At 44.5% G+C, this 22,512-nt stretch overlaps 1 protein-coding gene across 2 annotated transcripts in view; it reads left to right on the plus strand.

Annotated features, from left to right (window-relative positions):
- Positions 1-22,512, plus strand: part of PIBF1 (progesterone immunomodulatory binding factor 1) — an 848,309-nt gene that overhangs the window by 765,717 nt on the left and 60,080 nt on the right. For both annotated transcript variants that reach the window (XM_085622002.1, XM_085622001.1), the window contains exon 17: positions 4,505-4,684. In XM_085622002.1, coding sequence (XP_085478128.1) covers positions 4,505-4,684 — 180 coding nt within the window. The remainder of the gene's footprint in view (positions 1-4,504; positions 4,685-22,512) is intronic.

Genomic DNA, 22,512 nt, shown 5'->3' on the forward strand with positions numbered 1-22,512 from the left:
AAGTCACTTGTGCTTTAAATACCCTAAGTCTGCAAATACCCAAAATGCATAGCACCACTTACACACCCACTCACAGACATACACAGGCACTAACATCCACTCATAGACCCACACAGGCACTCATAGACCCACACAGACACACACACACACTCATACAGGCACTCACAGGTACACTCACAGACACACAGGCACTCACACACCCACAGGCATTCACACACCCACCAGGGGTGTGGAATTTATTAAAATATCTACTTGTCCATATGACAGGTTGTTTTATAACTCTCCTTGTCCTGTAATAAAATCTACTTGTCCCTTTGGTGGCACGTAGTGCGGCGACAAATTATGACAACAAAGGTTAAAGTAATGTTATAGTTAGGTGAATATATCAGTGACAACATTAAAAAGCACAGAAATTCCTCAGTTATAGTTAGCAGAGCTAGCTATAATTCGCTCCACTACCATGCAGTGCTTTTGACCTCACATATTACATCACATATGACATGTTCTGTTACCTACTTTATGACATCACTGATGACATCACTGATGACATCTTCCCATCTTCTTTTGTACACATTGCTCTTTAAACTGGTATAGCATTACAGCTATGAAAGTAAGTTTAAAATATCTCGTAATATTATGAAGCATCATTACTGCGATCATACGTACCACCCCCCATAGATAAAGCAAGCTTGTGTTATGTGCAAAATTGAACCTGTACCATAAAGTTCATGGGTAGCTGAGTTCATGTTGATTATGAACAACAGATGAAAAGGGTCCTGCACACGGTGTTCAATCTGTATACAACTGATCAGGGAAAGCCAAGTTCCTCGAGAAACTTATACCCTGTTACATAACTAATGCCCTACTACAGACAGTCTTTACCTGCAACAAACCCTTGAAGGTCACTGAACCTAAATTGAGAAAAGAAGTGGATATGAGTTGAAAAGTGGGTACTGTTAACACTGTTACTGGGCACGCAACTCACCCTCCCCTGGGCCCATTTTGACTCCTGGGACCTTATTCCCCAGGGGCCTGTCAATAAATAATGGCTGACGGCACACGGCCCCTGTTCCCTGTCTGATTTCTGCCCTGGGGACCCCATCCCACGGAGCCTTGCCAATAAAGGGTGGATGCCCTGGTGCCCTCCTAGGACACCCACCATCTCCTTGATGGGGCCTCAGGGGAAGCCTACGCCCCCAGCCGGCAACCCTCCAGCGGGAAGTGCAATTTCTACCGCCCCAGGCAGCAGCTAAAAATGCTGCTTACTGCGGGCTGGAGCAATATTTTCATATATTTCCCTGCCTGCCTGCGGGCAGGGAAACAGATGAAAAGTCCGCTCCCAGGGGAGTGAACTTAGTGTTTGCTCTCGGTTGACGGGAGCTTTGAGATTGCTCCAGCCAAGTGAGAGCCAACATGTTTCCATGCCATACCAGTGCAGGCAGGGATACTGATATGTCCCAGGGGTGGGCACCCTGGGATGCGTGGCCCACCTCACCATTAAATCAATGGGTGGTTGTGTCTCTTGGGCCAAAATCGGCTTGGGAGGGGGGCCGTGCACCCCTCTCCCATAATATTTTAAAGGCCAGGTCCCAGGGATGGGGTCCTCGGGGCAGAAATTGGCCTGGGGAAGGGAGCTGCGCAGCCCCTCCCCCTTTTTTCTTATTGGCTGTGCCCTGGGGGAATGGGGTCTCTGGGCCGAAATCAGTCAGGGAGGGGGGCCACGTGCCCCCTCCCAATATATTTGAAAGGCTGGGCCCAGTGTGATGGGGTCCTCAGGGCCAAAGTCAGCCCTGGGATGAGGGCCACTTGGCCACCCTCCCCTTTTGTATTATCGGCCGGGGAATGGGGTCTCCTGGGCCGAAATCGGCCTGGGAAGGGGGCCATGTGCACCCCCTCACCCAATTATACTTTTCACACCCCCGCTCCAGGACCTGGCCCATCCCGGGGGTATAAAGAAAACAAGCGCAGGAGCCTGTGCTTCTTTTTAAAAAAACAATTTACTGGAGATTCACGGAGCCTCTGCAAATTTTCACTGAAAAAAATTGTTTTGCCCAAAGGCGGGGACCTGTGGTACCCCACCTCCAGGCTTAGGGGGTCATGGTATTCCTACCATGCCCCCTTCTCTTTTTTGGGGGGACTCTGGCAGAGCCCTGAGTCCCAAGATGGCTGCCAACACTTCCTGCTTAAAGTGGTGCCAATCAATCAGATTTCCCCCTGAGATCTGTTGGAGCCACGAAGGCTCTGTGTCCCTAAATATACATAAATCTTTTTCTTCAATCACTACTGAGTGGATTTACTCCAAATTTCAAAACGTGCCCTTTCTGAACCAAGATGACAGATTTGGTGTAATTCCATTCGACGGTTTGGGCTCTCATCATGTTCAAATTCCCTATAGGAAATTGCATATGGAAATGCATTTTGGGACCCCCCCCCCCCCATTTTCTTTCGGTCCCTGTTGGACGAATCACCCTGAAACTTTCAAAACAACAGCTGCAAGATGGCTGCAATAGGCTCTGTATTAGGGTAGGATTTCTTTGGAACCACCATAGAACTAATTTTCTCAGACAAGCATTTGAGAGCACAGACCTTAAATACCAATTGTACTGCCCTTGATTTAGTATGATAGAATATAGCCTTATAGCTTAGAGGGCACAATATTTGACTTTTTGTAGAATAAAGGCCTCACGGAGCCCGAAGGGATTAAAAATCCATGAGGCCTTTTGTTCACAGCACTAGCTGTGAACAAACATTGGCATGTTGGAGCTCTGGGCTTCAACCGGCCATTAGAAGCCCGGAGCACTCCATTATTTTCAGTGGAGCTCCCAACATTCCAGTGTTCTAATAATTCTTTTAATGGTGACTATTTGAGGGCCTTTAGCTTAACAGGTTATTCATTATTAGTTCACAGAATAGAATTATAGTATACCACTCCCTTTCTTGAATCTGATTGCGTGGGTGTCTGTTTGCCCCCAGTCTGCCCTCTAGTGGAGGTAGAATGTCTACTAGGCCCAGCATCAGCCCCCCCTCCCCCCAGTGGCTACTCTGACATCCACTTGGTTTGATTTGCTCTTGAAAACAGTCATTCTTTTATAACAGCATCCAACTTGTCTTCGACCTTCTCCATCAAAGCAATAGAATCTGTTCCCAATTTAGCTAAACTTTAAAAGGAATCCCTTCATCTTCTGGAATTTCAGGATCTGCCCTAAGTTGGCAGGGTATGCCCAGACGTGGGTCCCTTACTCACTTTGCCACTGGATTCAAGCTAGCCTGGCTGATGATCATCCCCTACACCAAAAAAAAGGAGGCAGAGAACCGGAGTGTGATCAACGCCTGAAATGCCAAGACGATAGCCGAACAGTAACATCTAGCCGATAAGACAGACAAGCCCTGACCATGTCCACTTAATGGTTTTTTAGTTTAGATGTAAAAATACTTTGAAGGGTATACAGTGGCAAACAGTCAGTCCACGATCATTCTCAAAATGTAATTGGATTTCTTCACCCTGGAAGGTGTTATCTCATCAGCTCACTCTGACATATTTTATATCTCAAACTGTAAGAGCTAATTTAATTCAGTATTCAGTCCTGATCAGTGTAATAGACAGTTTGTCAGCCATGCATGACTGAGTGGAAACATTACAATTGTAAAATTCCACAAACTTATAATGTTAGACATACCTGAAAAGGGTCCTCTGACTTACTGTTGATAACTTACAATGTACTAATTATTAATAGTCGACACGTTTAGGTAACAGTTTGTTATCCTAAAGTGGCCATCCACCCTCATCTTAAGCTCTTCTAGTGAGATGGAAGGTGATAACTTTGCAATGCGCGCACAGAAACCGTGTGAACAACCAGAATGTGAGTGCCATCTGTATGCAGCGTGCTTGCTTTTTTGCACTTTTTTGTTGTTGCAAAATGTGTGCTACACACGAATCCATTTCATACTAAAATATAGCACCTAATTCCAGTTTTGCATTACGCTTAATTTTTGCGCAATTTCCCCGACATTTTACGTAAATACTTAAATGCAAATTAAATGAATTTCCCACCCCTAGATATCACCACAGGATGATGGAATTCTTTCCGTTCAGTTTTAAAGTTCATTAACAAAAACATCACCGAACAGTTTGTAAAATGCAGGAATTCATTTATCAATTTAGATGAGCGGGAAGCATATTGCGCTGCCTATGAATTGTATGGAAAATGAGTTTAGATTTCTGGGCACAGTTTCTCTCCAATAGGTACAGAATGTTTTTACAATAGTCTAACTTTCAAACCTGTCCTTGAGAGACGCATTTTTTCTTCATTTTGGGCTGTTTACCAGATGGTATGTGGTAGCTTTGGTGCATGAAAATTGAGTGTCTTGATCAATGTGTTTCAATCTATAACATACGACAAGAACATGACAGAGTAATAGGTCCAAAATTGTACAAGTTTGATTCATAATATAGACTGTTTGTGCAAAAGAACTTGGTCACGTTTGTTTATTTTCTCCACAACAGGAATTAGCAGTCATGAAGCAGGTTCTTCTTAGTTTGCACACCAAGCGCGCTGCTGGGCCAGGTGCTACTCATGGTGAAGAAAAAAGATTGACTGCTAGATCAAAACCTAAATCGCCTCTTAAAATGCTGCCGCATCATCAAGATGAAGAAAATGTATACATTCCAAAGCCAACCTTATTTGTAAGTTAACTTTCTCTTCACATTAACTGTATGTTAATAACCACACTGTCATTTATTGCTGTATTGAACATATGACCATCACACACTTCATTCATAATGGGTCTTTAGATTGGTGAGCTGTATAAATTTCAGCATTCATTAAACACTATGGAATCCTATGGTTTTAGGTTAAACTATTCAATTGTTTATGATTTTATGATTAACACTTTAAATTTGTCTAGTAAGCAGGCCAGTTCTTTTTGGGCCAACACACAGGGATGAATAAGAAGAGAACATTTGTGGATTGGTGGCTATTTTTTTTATAGTACATCTTCCAAGAAGCTGAAGATAAAGCTGCTATGTGTGTACATAATCCTAGCCTACCACCAAATTGTCTTCATGGTGCTGTTTGTGTGTTTGTTTGTAGATTTATATAGTGAGGGTATCCAGGCTCTGTCCATAGGCACTGGGAGATTACGTGATTTGCCCAGAGTCACTCCTTAGTTGGCAGCTCTGGCTGCTGCGCCATATCCTCTCCCCTGTGAGCAGTGTAAAGGATAAGGACTGTAAACTGACATTGTGATGTAAAGTTTCAAGTTTTCAGTTGGAAGCAAAATGCTTTGGCAAAAGGTTGGACCTAGAGAGTCAGTCACCAAAGGAAACGCCCTGATCTCTTTTTTGATCAACATGAATAAAGGTGCAACCATGTCACAAAAACCAGATCACAGGCTTGAACTATCAAATGTTTTCAGAAGGCACTTTGTCTAGGTCCTCCGGAGATTACATTTGTTCTAAGTCACAGCTTTTGAAAAAAGATCTGTCTTATAGCCTTTAACCCACTGCCGAAGGCTATACCAGTTGTTGGCCCTGAACCTGAGTTATAGGCCAGAGCCGCAGGTGTGGGTCTGTAACAAAGGAGAAGCCCTTTAACAACTGTTATGGCCTGAAGCAGAAGGGCTATAAGGCTATTAGAACATTCCACCCACTAAGGTAAAGTGTTCTAAATGAAAAAGAAAAAAACATGAAGACAAGCATTGGAATGGTGGAGCTCCAGGCATATATCAGCCATTATAAGCCCGCACCAACTCCATTGTCTTCAGTGGAGCTCTCAACATTCCAATGTTCTAATTTCCAGTTCTTAACTCCAAAAGCTTCCAAACTCTTATTAGAAGGTTTATGTAGCCGGAAACCACAGTTTTGGTCCACAGCAACGTGCCAGTCTCTAATGAAATCCTGGGAATTCTCTGCAGCACTGCATTTATCTCTAGGACCTCCTGCACTCTACATGCCCTAAGGAGAAGTTTTAAAAAGCAAGGAAAAAGACATTTCCAGTTGCAACTTGTCCAGTGGTTTTCTTCCAGACAGGCCACTGTTTGATGACCACCTTGGCTCTCCATTCAGACGAGGGGTGGTACATAAGGACAAGTAAGTTTCACTGGCTAGACCTGGAAACCGCATCCTTTCAGATCACCGGTAGGCTAACACTGTGAGTCCTAGGATTATCTTCCCAGTCCTAAAGACTCAAGAAAGACTTGGAGACAAATCTTTTCACAAGCCTCTGTTTTGTAGTCAGGAAATCATCAGCGCAGTCGCAAATTTCTGTCTTGTATTCTTGTCAACTCTCTTTTGAGAGAGAGGTCAAGAATGGGCACTTTCAAAGATGAAACTAGTCCGCTTTTGTTAATGACCTTAAGAGAAGCAGTCAAAAATTCCTAGGATTCTCCTCTTGTTTTGGACAGCGGTTACATCTGGTTCATGGCCTAGGTATTTGTTTTCAGTTAAAACCTGCTCCATAGCCCCTTTCATCACAGAAACCGAAAATAATTTAATTTTCCCCTCATGTGCTCATTTACCTTCATACCAAACTCCACCCCAGGCTAGCCCTATTCATTGCTACCTAGGATCAAAGAAAGTCTTAACTTCAAGCCCAATCTTCACCAAGCTGTTTATGGCTTTTGACGTCTACTGTCAGGGGATGGCTCCCTTGTTCAAAGGAAGGCTATGCTTGGTGACCTGTTCAAGATCTGGTGTGATCTGAAGGCCCTGGTGTTCATTTTCCCTCTCTTCCTTCACTCAACAGTAGGCTCCCTTTGAGTTGCAGCTTCTGGCTTTCACTTGAAAGAAGCATTAGGTGAGAATGATAGGAAATAAGCCAGAAAGTGAGTGGCCTCTTGTAAACCTTACAGTTGAGCATCAGTCCGACTGTTTTTATTAATTCAAAGGTATATAAACTACCAATGTAATTAAAATCTGAATATTGATTTGCCCTGGTTGAACCTGGCCCTTTCTGCAGGGTTATCCCCAAACTTTCTGCCTTTTTTCTCCTATTTTTTCTGACCTGTGTTGTTGGTTTTAGTACTCTGGGCACTTCACCACTGCTGATCAGTGCTAAAGTGCATATGCTCTCTGTCTGAATGGTAATGGTGATTGGTGTATCCATGATTGGCATTATTGATTTACTGTTAAGTCCCTAGTAAAGTGCACTATGTGTCCCAGGGTTTGTAAATCAAATGCCGCTAGTGGGCCTGCGGCACCGATTGTGCCACCCATATGAGTAGCCTTGCAACCATGTCTCAGACCTGCCACTGCAATGTCTGTGAGTACAGTTTTAAACTGCCATATCGACCTGGCAAGTGCATCCACTTGCCAGGCCCAAACCTTCCCTTTTACTGCATATAAGGCACCTCTAAGGTAGGCCCAGTGTAGCACCATAGGCAGGGTGTAGTGTATGTGAAAGGTATGAAATTTATCGGTGTGTTTTTACATGTCCTGATATTGAAATACCGCCAATTTCATTTTTCACTATTGCAAGGACTATCTCTCCCATAGGTTATCAATATAGCTGCCTTGAAACCTCTTACAGGTCTAACTTTTAATTGGGAAGAGATAGAGATTTGGAATTTGGGGTCCCTGAACTCACAATTTAAAAATACATCTTTTAGTGAAGTTGGTTTTTAAATTGGTTGTTTGAAAATGCCACTTTTAGAGCGTGGGCTTTTTTGATTTACCATTCTATGCCTCTGCCTGTCTGTGGAATCCACGTCTCAGGGAGGGTAACAGTTGGGCTATTTGTGCATTCACTCTAGACAGTCACACAAAGGGAGCTAAGGTGTGCCCTGCATATCCTGATGGCCTATCATCAGGCCAATTGGTCTTCCTGAGCTAGAGTGGTTGGAGGTGTTGTCACCGACACCTGAATAGTGCTGTGCCTGTCCTCACACAAAGCTGTTTCCACCCCCTTTACAGTCTGGAGGCCAGGCCAGGGGAAGGCAGGGACTTGTGCATTACAAAGCCTTTCCTTTGAAGCTTGCCTACTTCAAAGACAGAAACTGGTATAAATACTGCAGCTGTGACACCATAATATCAGAACACATCTGTAGTAAGAGGAGAGTCTGTCAAGAAAAGAGATGGAGAAGCTGTAGGAGGGGAACTGCCACTCTGCTTGTTGCTGTGTTGTGCTGGCCTACTGCTTTCTGCTTCTGTCTGGGGCAGTGAAAGGACTGGACTCTGCTTTTTGTATCCTGCTTGCCAAGGTTCTCCAAGGGCTTGTGTGTGCTTGCCGCCTGTTAAGAAGTCTTAGGCCATCTAAGACTTCATCTGCAGCCCCTGAGCTTCTCTGCTGGGAGTTCTGACCGCCAAGTGGTTCCAATTCCAGTTCTGGGTCCTTGGAGGTGGCTTCTGCTGCAAGAAAAGAAAATCCACGCACTGGTCTTCAACACCTATTTTTCCCACTGCAAAGTTGCCGTGCAGTTGAAAAACCAATGCATGGCTGCAGGGCAACCAAAGAATCAACGCAGCACCTGTTGTGTGGCTCCAAGATCGCCAAGGCCCGAGCACCATGTCTCCGACGTTATGGCACCCGCTCCGACTCTAACGCAGGCCCTGCTGTGTAGCTGAAGATTTAACGCATCACCTGCGGAGCGAGGAGAATTGACGTAGCACCTGTTTAGCTGCCGTATCGACCCCAGCGCGCCTGGATTTTCCATTTAACACACCTGTGTGCCAAGTCTGCATAGAAGTTGTCCAGCAAAAAGGAACCAAAGCCACATGTCCAAAATCTGATGCATCACCTCCCTTTGCAGAAGGGAATCGACGTATCACCTCCTCTGACATCAAGGAATCAACAGATTACCTCCTCTGCACCGCAGAAAGGAATGGACGCATCACCTCCTCTGGCAGTAAGGAATCGACGCATCACCTACCCTGAGAGCAAGGAATCGATGTATCGCTTGGTTTTCGGCGCCTCATCTCTCCTGCACCTGTTTTTGTCTTTTGATTTTGACGCATCCAAGGAACTTTGCACTAAAAAGTGGCGCGTCCATAGTTTTCTATGAACTGAACTGTTTGAGCCTTCTAAAAGTGATATCTTTGCTTGTGTATGTTGGATCTTTGTCATTTTGGTCTTGTTTTATTCAGATAAATATTGGGTATTTGTCTACACTGTTGTGGTGTCATTTTGTAGTGCTTTCACTGTGTTACTGTGTGTGTATGTACAAAAGCTTTACACATTGCCTTAGATAAGCCTGACTGCTCGTGCCAAGCTACCAAGTGGGTGAGCAGGGGTTATCTTATCTGTGTAATCCACTTACCATGACTAGAGTAAGGGTTCCTACTTGGACAGGGTGCAAGCCACTGCTAACTAGAGACCCCCATTTCTAGCACCCTTTTCATATTGGATTAACTGTAGTTTGCGAATTTCTGACATTGTACGCTCCTTTCCCTCTTGAGGCGGAAGCCGGGAGGTCTCCTATCTATTCTTGCCACAAACAATTTTTTTTAACAGCTTACCTTGGGATACTTTCGGTCCCGTGAAATTTTATGTTTTTTGCGGCTGGCGTGCTGTTGGTGGGCCATAACTCATGAGAGCTCAGCAGCGCCTGGATTTCACCCCTACCCCCTCCCTCCAGCTCCAGTCCCGCTCTCGCCGAGTATCAAGGCCGAGAGCGCTGGGCGTCGAGTCTGGCGGCCATCTTGGGTTGGGATAGGTGAGTCAGGACATCGTCAGCGCTATAAAAGGCGCCAGGTGTTAGGAACAAGTAATTTCTGACATTGTGCGCTCCTTTCCCTCTTGAGGCGGAAGCCGGAGGTCTCCTATCTATTCTTGCCACAAACGAATTTTTTTAACAGCTTACCTTGGGATACTTTCGGTCCCGTGAAATTTTATGTTTTTTGCGGCTGGCGTGCTGTTGGTGGGCCATAACTCCTGAGAGCTCAGCAGCGCCTGGATTTCACCCCTACCCCCTCCCTCCAGCTCCAGTCCCGCTCTCGCCGAGTATCGAGGCCGAGAGCGCTGGGCGTCGAGTCTGGCGGCCATCTTGGGTTGGGATAGGTGAGTCAGGACATCGTCAGCGCTATAAAAACGGGCTAGGATGTCTCCGCGCAGCGGACGCGATCAGCGGACGCGCCGGATCTGCGCCGGAGTCGTGCCAGAGTCCTGCCCGTCTGCGCCCGTCCGCGCACGACCGGGCTTAGGGCTCAGGGACTCTGGCACACGCACCTGTTATACTTCAGCGGACCTTCTTGGACTGAACTCCGACAGGTATATCCTATCCCCGAGTACAGGTGCGACACTCAAGGAACTCAATATCCTGTATAGCTCTAGTTGTAAGCACCAAAGCCTCTCAGCCCCTGTGAAGCTAGCTACCCTGAACACCAGGTCGCAGCAGAAACATCACTTAGAGATCTTTACCCTGCTACAGGATGAGACCATTGATATCCTGACACTCACTGAAACGTGGTTGAGTGATGCCTCTTCCCCGGATATCATCGCCTCCCTTCCCAGTGGGTATGACATGGTCTGGCACAATCGACCAGAGGGCACTCGGGGCGGGGGGGTAGCAACGATTTTCTAATAGCAATTTAGGGTAACAAAGATCCTAGCCGAGACAACTAATACCGTCGATCTACTGGGTATAAAAATCACTATGAATAACTCCTGTCTCATCATCTTAACGGTATACTGCCCTCCCCAAAGCACACCTGTGTTCAATGATCTCTTCCATCCTATTATATCTGATCTTTGCACACGCTACAAAAACATTCTGGTAACTGGCGATTTTAATGTCCACTGGGATAAAAGTCTTCAAGATCTATCAGCCCAGAAACTACAGACCATCATGACTACTCTTGGACTGATACAACTTGTGGAAGCTCCAACCCACATAAAAGGCCATACTTTAGACCTTGTTTGGTCTTCATCCCCAAAAGCATGTATCACCAGCATCTCACCTTGTCTCTGGTCAGACCACCACCTCATCTTATACGATCTACCGCAAGACATCTGCCAGGTTAAACTACCCATCAAAACTAAAAAAGTGCGCCAATGGAAAAGGGTGAATGTCGAGACTCTAACCAAAACCATGCCCAAGTACATACAGAACTCTATATTCCCTACTGATAGTACCGATCTAGACTCCAAGTACAATCTGATAACAACTGTCCTTAGGCAAACCATTGACGAATTAGCGCCTGAAAAGGTACAAAAAATAAAAGGGGTAGAGAAAGGAGCCCCTTGGTTCTCTGAAGGTCTACGCGAAAACAAGAGAAAGCTTCGCTACCTCGAAAGATGTTGGAGGAAATCAAAAAGGGCCACTGATAGGGATTTATATCGGAAGTCTTTCCAAGCATACAAAAAGCTTATTATTATAACAAAGAAGGAGTACTACGAGACGCGTATTAATAACGCTACTAATATACAGAGAGAGACCTTCCAAATACTGAAAGAGTTAAGTAAGAAAGAGGAAAAGACTGATATCCTAATTGATTGCGACACCTTTCAAGGATATTTTCTGGGAAAGGTAGCGACTATCTTGGCTGAGATCAAGAAGAACAACCCAGTCTCCTGTGTCAAAAAACCTCCCCTCCCAGACTCTCCCTCTTCTAACTTTACCGGCTTTCCCCACATTGACCTTAGTACTTTGAGGAAACTCGTAGCGTCTACTAAATCTGGCTCCCCTGCTGACCCCTGCCCGCCTGACACCCTTCGGATGGCAATTCCGCTTCTAGAAGACCAGATCTTAGACCTTTTAAACACCTCATTAGCCACTGGACTTCTGCCATCCACCTTTAAAGAGGCATGTGTCAGACCTTTGATAAAAAAAACGGGAGCCGACCCATCTAGCCTGAAGAATTATAGGCCAATTTCCCAGCTGCCATTCCTGTCAAAAGTACTGGAACAACATGTACTCAAGTCCTTGTCAGCCTTCCTGGAATGTCACCACCTTCTCCATGACCGGCAAGCTGGTTTTCGTGCCCACCATAGCACAGAGCTAGTAATGCTGTCGGTACTGGATGAGCTAAGATGCATGGCTGACAGTAAAAAGCCATGCGCGCTGATATTATTAGACCTTTCAGCAGCGTTTGATACTGTCAGCCATGCACTGCTCTTGGATAGACTGGCCGGGTTCGGGATAGGGGGACAGGCTCTTAAATGGTTCACAGCCTTTCTAACAGGAAGGACGCAGAAGATCCAGTTGGCAGACCAGGTCTCAGAGGTGGGCAGGTTAGTTTGTGGGGTTCCGCAGGGGTCAGCGCTTTCGCCACTCCTATTTAACCTCTACTTGCAACCACTGATAGAGTCGCTGGCAAACATGAAGTGTAAAGTATTCAACTATGCCGACGATACGCAGCTATTGCTGAGCATCGACAACACTTCATCCGCACAATCAGTGGCTAAAGACATCTTACGCTTCACAGTGAATTGGATGTCATCTAATTTGCTGAAAATCAATCCGGATAAAACGGAAGTCCTGGTTATTTCAATTGCTGTGTCCCCTGGGAGCGACCTATACTGGCCCCAAGAGCTAGGCCCTGCCCCAAAACCTTGCCCCAATGTTAAGAGTCTTGGGATGAAAATCGATCAAGAACTCTCAATGGCTAATCAAGTTTCTGCTGTAGTTGGCTGTTGTACTAACTTAATCAGGCAACTACGCAAACTCGCCCCCCTGCTCTCGAGGAATATGCTGCAAACTATTGTGTCAGCCACAATAGTGTCTAGAATAGACTATGGAAATGCGCTGTACCTCGGCCTTCCAAAGTATTCCATTAGCTGTCTCCAGGTCATTCTAAACGACGCAGCACGCCTGATCTTTGGAGTTCCAAGGAGGACCCACGCCTCCCCCCTGCTCCATCGATTACATTGGCTGCCCATGCTGCAGAGAGTGGAGTTCAAAAGCATGTGTATCTGCCACAAAGCACTACACGGACAGGCGCCAGCCTATATAAAAGAAAGGCTCGAGCTCCACGAACCTAAACGCATCTTGCGATCGTCGGGTTCCTTCTTACTGTCTCAACCACGCTTTAAGCTAACAACCAAAGGAGGCAGATCGTTCTCAGTGCAGGCCCCTATCAACTGGAATAAGCTGCCAGAGGCACTTCGTAGAGAGCCCAATCTCCACCGCTTTCGGAAGTCTTTGAAGACTCTACTCTTCAAGAACGCGTTCCCACTTCAATAATGAACTGCTAGACCTGCCACCTATCTATCTTTCCCATCTTTTGTTCTGTACTTGGTCAGTAGCGCTTTGAGACCTGTCGGTGAGTTGGCGCGATACAAAACCCAGATACAATACAATACAATTAGGTTTTAATTGTGTTTTCCTGTTTGTGGTTAGTGAAAACAAGCTTATGGACATTCTTTACCTTTTAGATAGTCTAAGCTTCTTGCAACGAGGCTGCAAAGCCTATCTAAGGCACATTATATTTTGAGGCACAAGTGGGAAAATGTTCCATGCAATGTTTGCAACCCGTAAGTGCACTTTGCACAATTCTAGAACCCTTTGCACACATGTACAGTTGATTTACCAAACTGGCAACTGTATATTTAATAATTTCTCCTTTATTTGAAGAGCTTGTGTAACTAAGATCTTGTCAATAGGTATCCATTGCTAATGAAGTAAAAAAACAACAGATTCCAAGCGCAAAAAGGGGTAAACAGGGCAAAAGGTGGATTTCCTCCCAGGTGGGTCATTGCAATAGTCTGGTGTATGATACAGCAACACCGTCTAGGGCATATGTTCTCCTTTTTCGGAGAAAATTGGACTCTTTACGTATTGTAGTGTTTTATTTTGTAGTTCCATTTGTCCTCATCGCCCTGTTGACAGAAGTGGGGCTACATGTGTGTGCATTTCTGAGCTCATGTCATGTCACCCTTCAAATCCCCCTCTAACACCTTTTCTGACCACACATGAGGCGCACTCGGCTAGCTTTCATAACTAGACGTATAGCGTAAATTAAAAATGGTTGGTAAAGATAACCCAGCAAACACAATTTTCATTAAAATAAAGTGATAAGCACGAAGAATTAACACAAATTATAATGAAGAAAAGCAAATGATGCACAACCTCAAAAAACAAGTCTAAATAATGAGGATAAAACAATATACAAAAATACAAGGCTAAATAAAGAGACTAAAATAATATAAAAACGAGTTGTACCAGATATTTCTCAAGTGCTCTGGGTAGCTGAACCATCTAGCATCAGTGTCTAATTTGAGCCAGTGGTTGCAGGTGATGCTCACTGGCACTCAGTTTTTGAGATCAGCACTTATATTTCCTCAACAGACTTGAGCAAAGAGCGCAAAACGAAAAAGGAGGAGAAAGAAGGCTGACAATCAGTGACAAAGGGGGAAAGCAGGGATGAAAAGGAACCTGTAGGGGCGTAGCTTCAGGGGGGTGTTACAGCCCCTAATAAATTTATTCTCTGGGAAATAATTGGGTACAGGTGGTTTCCGTTGAGTATAGCAAGGTGTCTGTTGGATTTCACCAGGAAGTTTTACATAAACACAGACAAAAACGCACACACGCTCCATTCCCCCCCCCCACCGCTTTGAAAGTCTTCAAAAGTGTTGATTTTACAAAATATTGGCTCACTTAGTATCCCTACCAATCTGCATTCATCTCCCTTTATAACTGCCCCTTTAGCCCCTCCCATGTGCCCTGCTTGTCGTATAATATATTTTAACATGATATGCCAGCGTGACAGTTGGAAAATCTGAAGGTCATACCCCTCCAATGTTACTGACCAAGATACGCCCCTGGGAACCTACAGGAATAAGATAAATATGCAGTGTGTGTGTGGTGGTGGATTAAAGACGTATGAGGCGGAATCAAGTCTACGCAGCCTAGTTATTCAACGAGCCGACATTCAGTACCGCTGGCTGCCGGCATATGAGCAAAACTTTCGGCTCAGGCATTCATTCTTTCACACCTTAAACACTATCTAGCATAGCAGGAAGGAACCCCAGCCAGTTCATTGTCTCCAGAGCATTAAGCGTGAGTAATTATCTGATTACAATATTTTTTTCTTGACTACTTATAATTGTACTGCTGTATTTATAAATGAAAATACAAGTCCCAAAATGCCTAAAACAGCAAGGTCTGAGCTTCTCATGGCTGACATAGAACAACCTGCGATCTATCTGACATCACCCTGTGATCCCTTAGGAGGAGCGATGTGTGTTTGCTTTGGAATATTAGATCATGCTTCCCTGAGGCGCCTCAACCACTGCTCACCTGAGACTCATTGCCCAATCCTCTCTTGAGAAGCATCAACCAGAGACCTCCAAGGACCTTCACCCAGAACTTCATAGGGGTGCTCTACCTTATGTTTTGCTACTGTACTTCGTCCTCTATCCGTTGAAGCCCAGTACTATATGATCCCTCCCGCACAAGATTATTTATGTCGATTGGACGGTTTGTGGAAAAAGAGTTTCTATATTTCTCCAACATAATTTGTTGGATATCAGACACTTTTGTGACCAAAAATATGTTTTCTTGGGCGACGGTTGTGCATGTTTTATTGTTTTCTTGCTCTTTTAGAAACCCAGCTTCATCCAAATTACATTTACAACAGGTATCAGCTATCCACTGCTTTTGAATTAAAGTGCTGGGCAGCATTGGAGAGGGATTGTTGCATTCCTTCCGAACATATATCGAAAGATATCTCATTTCTAGAGCAGTAAAGAAATAACGTCCCTTCATGAAACTCTGTATCATGACTCAATCCGAAATAACTCAAGACCCCAAAAAATGTTTTCCTATTATTTGGACGTTAAGACCTAGATTTGTTGCTTGGTAAAGAGATTGGTGGGGGCACAAAAGAAGGTCGATATTAATAACCTGTGCTGAACAGGTCTGTCTCCTAACTCAGTTGTGTTTAATTGATTCATAAAACACACTCTTTCTCTGAAAGTAAAACAGTCAGTAGGGTTGGCATAATTATTAATTGGTACAGTGCATTTCTGTTACCAGCTACACGCTCTCGCGTCTTATTCACTATAGTTTTTCTCAGCAAGTGAAACTACTGTAATTCGTTGGATGGTTGCAGGCGGTGACTTTCCCGCCTTTCTAAATGAATACCTGTAAAGTGCCGAAAGCGCAAGATACCACTGCTCACGATTTGACGTTGAGGAAACACAGAGCATGTGTTTTGTTCTGACAGAGCGGCATTGCTGTTTTTTGCTCAGACTGGTGTAGCAGAAGTGCTCTTTATTTTTCCGTTTTCCGAGTCAGATCTGGGGAGACGTCAAGCTGGTTTCAAGGTAATGGAGGAGTCTTATGTTGGTCTGCATGAGCTTTGTCATGCCAGCTTTGAAGTCCATCTCACTAGTCCATCTCCAGAATTTCAACAAAAATATAAATCCAACGAACAGAATTATTATGTTTGTGTGTGTGAGAAATTCAATTTCCAACTCATTCTGTTTTAATGAACGTAAGTTTTTTTTTTTCTTCAGATGGCAGCAGGCCAGCACTTTGACATGTGACTTGCTTGGCATCTATTGTCATGGTATTGGATAATATAGATTAAGGTTCTGAGATTTTAATGTAAGTGTTCCCATACCGTTGAAACATCTTCACTGTGTGTACTGTCGCCAGATATATAACCAGCTTTTGTGAAGTCCCTTTTCTACATGCCTTTCTAATAACGTACTTGAGTAGTAAAGAAAGCAACATTTGGAAAGATGCACTTCATGCCAACAATTCGGGTCTTAATTTCTGCAAAAGCTATCCTTTGCAGCCAAGCACACCGATCAAGGTCGGATGCTCGCTTTAAGGTTCACGGAAGACAATGACTGCACAGCCCGCCAGAGGAACCCCAGTTACTTGTGGAGTGTTCTAGAAGGTAGATGTTCTAGAAGCTGGATCCAGGTTCCACTCTTATCCTTGGTCATGTCATTATTGCTCTCTGTGATTTTTTTTATAGCAGAGGTGAGAGCCACCAAGGCTCCAGTCCTGTTTCCATAAGCAGCATAACTGCTCACTTCACGTCTCAGCCGTGAAGATATTCCTTTTCCAAATGTGGCTCCTAACCCCGAATTGAATAACCTTGTGTTTATTCATCACCAACTTAAAACAGATCTTAATTCCAATAGGTAAAAAGAATGACTGACCAAAGACCGTCCTGTATTATTTTTCCCATCTAAACCACACTAGCGAACAAGTAGCAGCGCAGTAGTAAGTAATCATTAGATGCTTGGAAAGGCTCCATTGGCCAAATAAAGGAGCTAGCTGCCTTGTCCGCCTATTAAGTGTTTGAATAATTGTGGTTTGTAACAGTGGCCATGAAAGTTATCAAAGCAGATCAGTGTGTATGATATAAAAGCAGAAACAAAGAGATTTATGGCAGAAGAATTCCAAGCCCAGGAAATATGTTGATGTCCCCTGCCTGTTTGTCGCTCCTCAGTGTTATTGTCCCCCTTTTCTATCCCAGGATTATTTAATTGTTTTCATGTTGTTGACTCCATGGCGTCATATATTTCAATTGGGAAGACCAAAGAGTTTGTGAAGACCACAAATGATGGTTACATGGATATGACACTAACAAATCAGAAAATTAGAGGACAAATATTGGTTGTCTGGAGTAGGTCATGTGTAAAATACTTTAAGCAATAGCATACTGCAAATAGGAGCGAACTGTGGAGACAGTGCTGACTTGTATGAAAGCGGCAGTGCATTTTATAGGGTCATTTTAAGTGAGCTGTGCTGCACAAGGAGAGTTACCTAGGGGCTTAGTGACTGATAGTAGAGTACAATATGTCTCAATAAATGTTGGATTGTTTGAGAAGAAATGGATTCCAGTGCCATAAAACCACCCCTTACAAGTGTGTTGGTAGAAAGAATTAAAACTTGGTGAAGGAAAACATGCAATTGGCAGTTTGGAAAGGTGTCTATGGAAGAGGCAGTTAAGAGGAGCATATGGAATTCAATTAATTGGCACTACACCTACTAAGATGTTGAAGGATAGAAGTGGCTACAAATATGTGCCCCATGTAGTTGCAGTTTCTGGTTTGTAGAGGACAGAAATCACTTGAGCCCAGTAGATGGATCTCTAGATAAAGTTGCCAGGACAAAAGGGATTGTAGGTAGTTATAGAACAAGGTAATAGAAAAATGTGTTGATCCAACAGTGATGATGGCAGAAAGTGTCTCAGGGAGCATGTTCATTGTGTGACCTTGGAACAAGGAGAGGAACTTGATATGCAACAGGGAAATCAAGCAATATAATCAGACAGATTGAAGGACGATTTGGAATTGATGTTCGCGATGGTTGAGCAAGTAGTCCCACTTTGGTACTATCAGAGAATAATGTATCAGAGAGCGACCTGCTATATGTCCAGGAGGACTACAAAGTATAGTGAATTTATAGCTTGTAAGTTCTTGAAGACCGAAAACTGTGGTTTCTGATCAGTGTTTGTCATATAGTGGGAATAGTGTGGGCGATGACAAGTTTAACTGGTTTGTGTGGATATGCATATGTCCGAAGGAGATATGACGTGTGTGGAGTTGGAATGTAGAATGGGGGCCCGAGGCAACAATGAACAGAAGTAATGTGGGCAGTTGAAAGCGGATCCTGGGCTGAGTACTTACTATATTTAACACGGAAATGAACGATGAAGTGTAGCGGATTCTGTCATTTATCTATCACCACCTTCGCCAGAAGACTGAGCTTTTACTTCACAATTGTGCAGATTGCAGAGGACTTGAGAAACCTGGTCTGCCATATTCACTTTGAATGTGTCCAGATGGTTTGTCTACAGTCTATTAAAGGCCTCTTTGGGCTTGTAGAATGCTGAAATCATGTGCTCACTTGAAAAATTGATTCATACACCAAATGTAATCTTTTAGAATCAGTCAGCTTTATTTTTATGTGCGAACGAACATTACTAGCTTCTTCTACAAGTTAAATCTAGTACTTTATATTCATCCATTGTATCCATACAATATTTTAACTTGAAGCCTCTGCACATTATTGACAGGTTTTCTTTCTTAAGTTTCTAGATACTTCTGCTGATTAGGAATTAATTCCCTTATTATGCAAGTACATTTGCCGGTGGTGCTGGATCTCGGAGCGAACACGAAGAGCAGGTCGACGCTAGAGATTCACATCAGCGGGTGTCGCAGAATGCTCTTTTGGTGATGCAAGGAGCCCATTAAAGTTGAGAGGAGTCCAACAACCTATAAATATTCACTTGAGGCTTGTGTTTTGAGGCAGCAAGACAGGGGCCCAGAACTTGGAGGGACACTTCATTAGGATCAGGACTTACTTCAGCAGAGTCCAGCAGCAGGGCTCAGGTAGGTCCACTTGGTGCTGGTCATTTGCAGGGAGGTCTCTGGAAATGTGTTGTGTCCCTGTAATTCAAACAGGAGACCAGCCAACTGACCCTTGGAGTCACTTTTGCGTAGCCTGGGTTCAAGGCAAGCAGGTCCAATCTTCCTTCTTCAGTCAGAAGGGCAGTACTTCTTCTGAATCCTCCACAGGTCTAGGAGTGTTCTGATGAGATGTTCTGAAGGTGCCACTGTTATCCTAGCCTGTGTGTGGGGGATGCCCCCGTTGTCTAACCTTCCCCCTTTCCTGGGTTTAGCTTCAAACTGTTTAGGGTAACAAGGGGCAAGCAGGCCTAGATGTGAGCTGCATTTGTCAGTGGCGGGGGGGAGCAAGCCTTTAGGCTAACCTTTAAAGCTCAGGAAGGGCTACACCCCGCCCCACACCCAAGGCCCTTTTGACACCATATCTGGAAGGAATAAACAAAAACCACAGGAGAGCCATTCACAGTCATGGGAACGTGGACAGAAAATGCCAGCATTCTAAAAGTGAAGAAGTGGAAATGGTATGCCCAGATGTGGATCCCGTGCTTGCTATGCCACCGGATTCAAGCTAGCCTGGCGAAACCGGTACTGGGATGTTTGTTTATGGTCCAGGGAGAACCCGGCCTGGCAGTTCGGTCTGGACTGTTCCCATGAGCAGCAGTGTCAAGAATGATTTGCATATGGCTGGGTCTAAACTGGAATGGAGTGGCGAGCAAAAAAACTGTAGATTTAACCCAGATCTGTGGCTGGGGGTGAATGTTTCATTTCTTCAGCATTCCATCCATCATCTGTTTTTTTTTTTTTTTTACAACGTTCTTAAATTGGCATTATAAAAGAAAGCAAGTTAAAATCCAACTTTACAATTAAAGAGGATTTAAAATTACAATTCATTTGATTGAAAGAAGCATTTTTCTATCAGTTACCAAAATGAAGTTATTACTTATTAAGTGTACTAAGGTAGCCCTGTGTTAGACTATGGAAGAGAAAGCCTTGCAACAGTGAAAATTTAATATAGGAGTTTTTCACTGCCAGGGCATGTAAAACTTAGTTGCACATATCCTGCTTTTAGGGCCTACCTTAGCGGTGACTTATAAGTATTAAAAAGGAAGATTTAGGTCTTTGCCAAAGATTTATTTTGCCAAGTCTAATAGGCTGTTGAAAACTGAACTACAGGCAGCAGTGGAAGACCTGAGGCATGTTTTGCAAGGCTGCTTTAGTAGGTGGCACAAGGAGTAATGCGGCCCACAAGTAGCATTTAATTTACAGGCCATGAGTATACATAGTACCATACTAGGGAATATATGACTTTACACTGCGAGCAAATACCACGCAGTAGGTTACAACGCAGGCATTACATCGTCCGCGTTGTTACAACGCATGATATTACATCGCAAGTTGTTTCTACAACTTGCGCTCGATGGCGTGCTGGATTTAGGAATAGTATAAAATACTATTCCTACTCCAGTTAGCACAGCAGCAGGGAATGTGTTGGACTTAAAATCCAACACATTCCCTGGTGTTGCACGCCATCTAGCGCAAGTTGTTGAAACGAATTGTGATGTAATGCCATGCGTGGTAACAACGCGGATGATGTAACGTCCGCGTTGTAACATACCCGCGTGGTAATACCAGCGTTTTAAACGCTGTTTCCCTATACTGGGGACCTGTAAGTAAAGTAAATGTATCCGTTAGAAATGATGGTCTCTAGTTGGCAGTGGTATGCACCCTGTCCAAGTAGGGACCCTTCCTTCTAGTCAGTGTAAGAGAGTTACACACCAAGAAACCCCCCTGCTCACCCCCTTGGTAGCTTTGCATGAGCAGTCAGGCTTATCTCAGAGGCAATGTGTAAAGCAATTGTACCAAACACACACAGTAACACAGTGAAAACACTACAAATGGACACCATACCAGCTTAGAAAAATAAACAAAAACGTTATCTAAACCAAACAAGACCAAAGCAACAACAATCGAACATAGAGATCTCAAAATATCTCTTTTTAAAGGTTTTATCAATTCTGTCCATAGAACTTTACGGATGCAGTGATTTTAGCTCAAAGTACCTTTGATGTGTCAAAATCTACATGGAAAGACAGCCTCAGAGGAGAGAAGCGCCTGAAAACGCAGCAATGCGTCTGTTCTTCAGTCCCTGGGAAAGCGATGCGTCAGTTCTGCTGCACCCAGGAGAAGTGTTGCATCAGTACCAGGCTGTAAGGCGAAGCGATGCGTTAAAATTCGAATGAGGTTTTGTTCTGCGGGTGATGCAGTAGAAAACTGGATGCACAGGTGCGATGCATGGAAATCCAGGAGTGCTGGAGTCGCGGCGGCGAAACAGGAACTGCGTCAACATTTTCCAACCGCAGATGGTTGATGCATCAATGTTTTCACTGCACAGTAGGGCCAAAGTCAGAGCGGGGGCCTCAGAAGTAGGAGACTTGGTGCTCTGAACTCGGGCTGTGGCAGTTGCTTCAGCCGCGGACAGGAGCTGTGTCAATTTCTTCGGCTGCACGGCGGTGGTGCTTTGAAATGTCTCCCGTACGGTAGTGCTTCATCGGAAAAACAGGCACTGAAAGGGCGATGCGTCAAAGGTGGAGTATTTTGCAACAGGAACCACCTCCAAGGGCCCAGAGATGGAATGGGCATCACTTGGCAGGTCCGAACTCCCAGCAGTGGGGTTCAGGAATGCTGCAGGTGAAGTATTTAAAGGCCTTGAGACTTCTTAACAGGAGGCAAGCACACCCAAGCCGTTGGAGAATCTTCTCAAGCAGGATACAAACAGCAAAGTCCAGTCTTTGCCCTCTTCAAGACAGAAGCAGCCACTGCAGGCCAACTCAGCAAAGCAACATAGCAAAGGGGATGTACTGCTCTTGACAACACTCCAACTCTTCCTCTTGGCAGAGTCTCCTCTTGATCTAGAAGTGTTCTAAAAATATGGGGTCACAGGTCCAACTTATCCCCTTTTGGCCTTTTGAAGTAGGCATACTTTAAAGGAAAGTCTTTGTTGTCCACAAGAACATGCCTTGGCTCCAGAGACCCTACAAGGGGGCAGGGACAGCATTGTGAGAGGCCAGGCATAGCCCTATTCAGGTGTCCGTGACAACTCCTCCCAACAGTCTAGCGCAGGAAGGCCCATCAGCCTGGTGATGGGCCATCAGGATATGCAGGGCACACCTCGGCTCCCTCTGTGTGACTGTCTAGAGTGAATGCACAAACAATCCAGCTGTCAGTCTAAGACTTGATTCAAGAGGCAGGCAGAGGCATAGGATGGTAA

Source organism: Triturus cristatus, chromosome 8 (genome assembly GCF_964204655.1).
Source record: "Triturus cristatus chromosome 8, aTriCri1.1, whole genome shotgun sequence".
Lineage (NCBI taxonomy): Eukaryota > Metazoa > Chordata > Amphibia > Caudata > Salamandridae > Triturus > Triturus cristatus.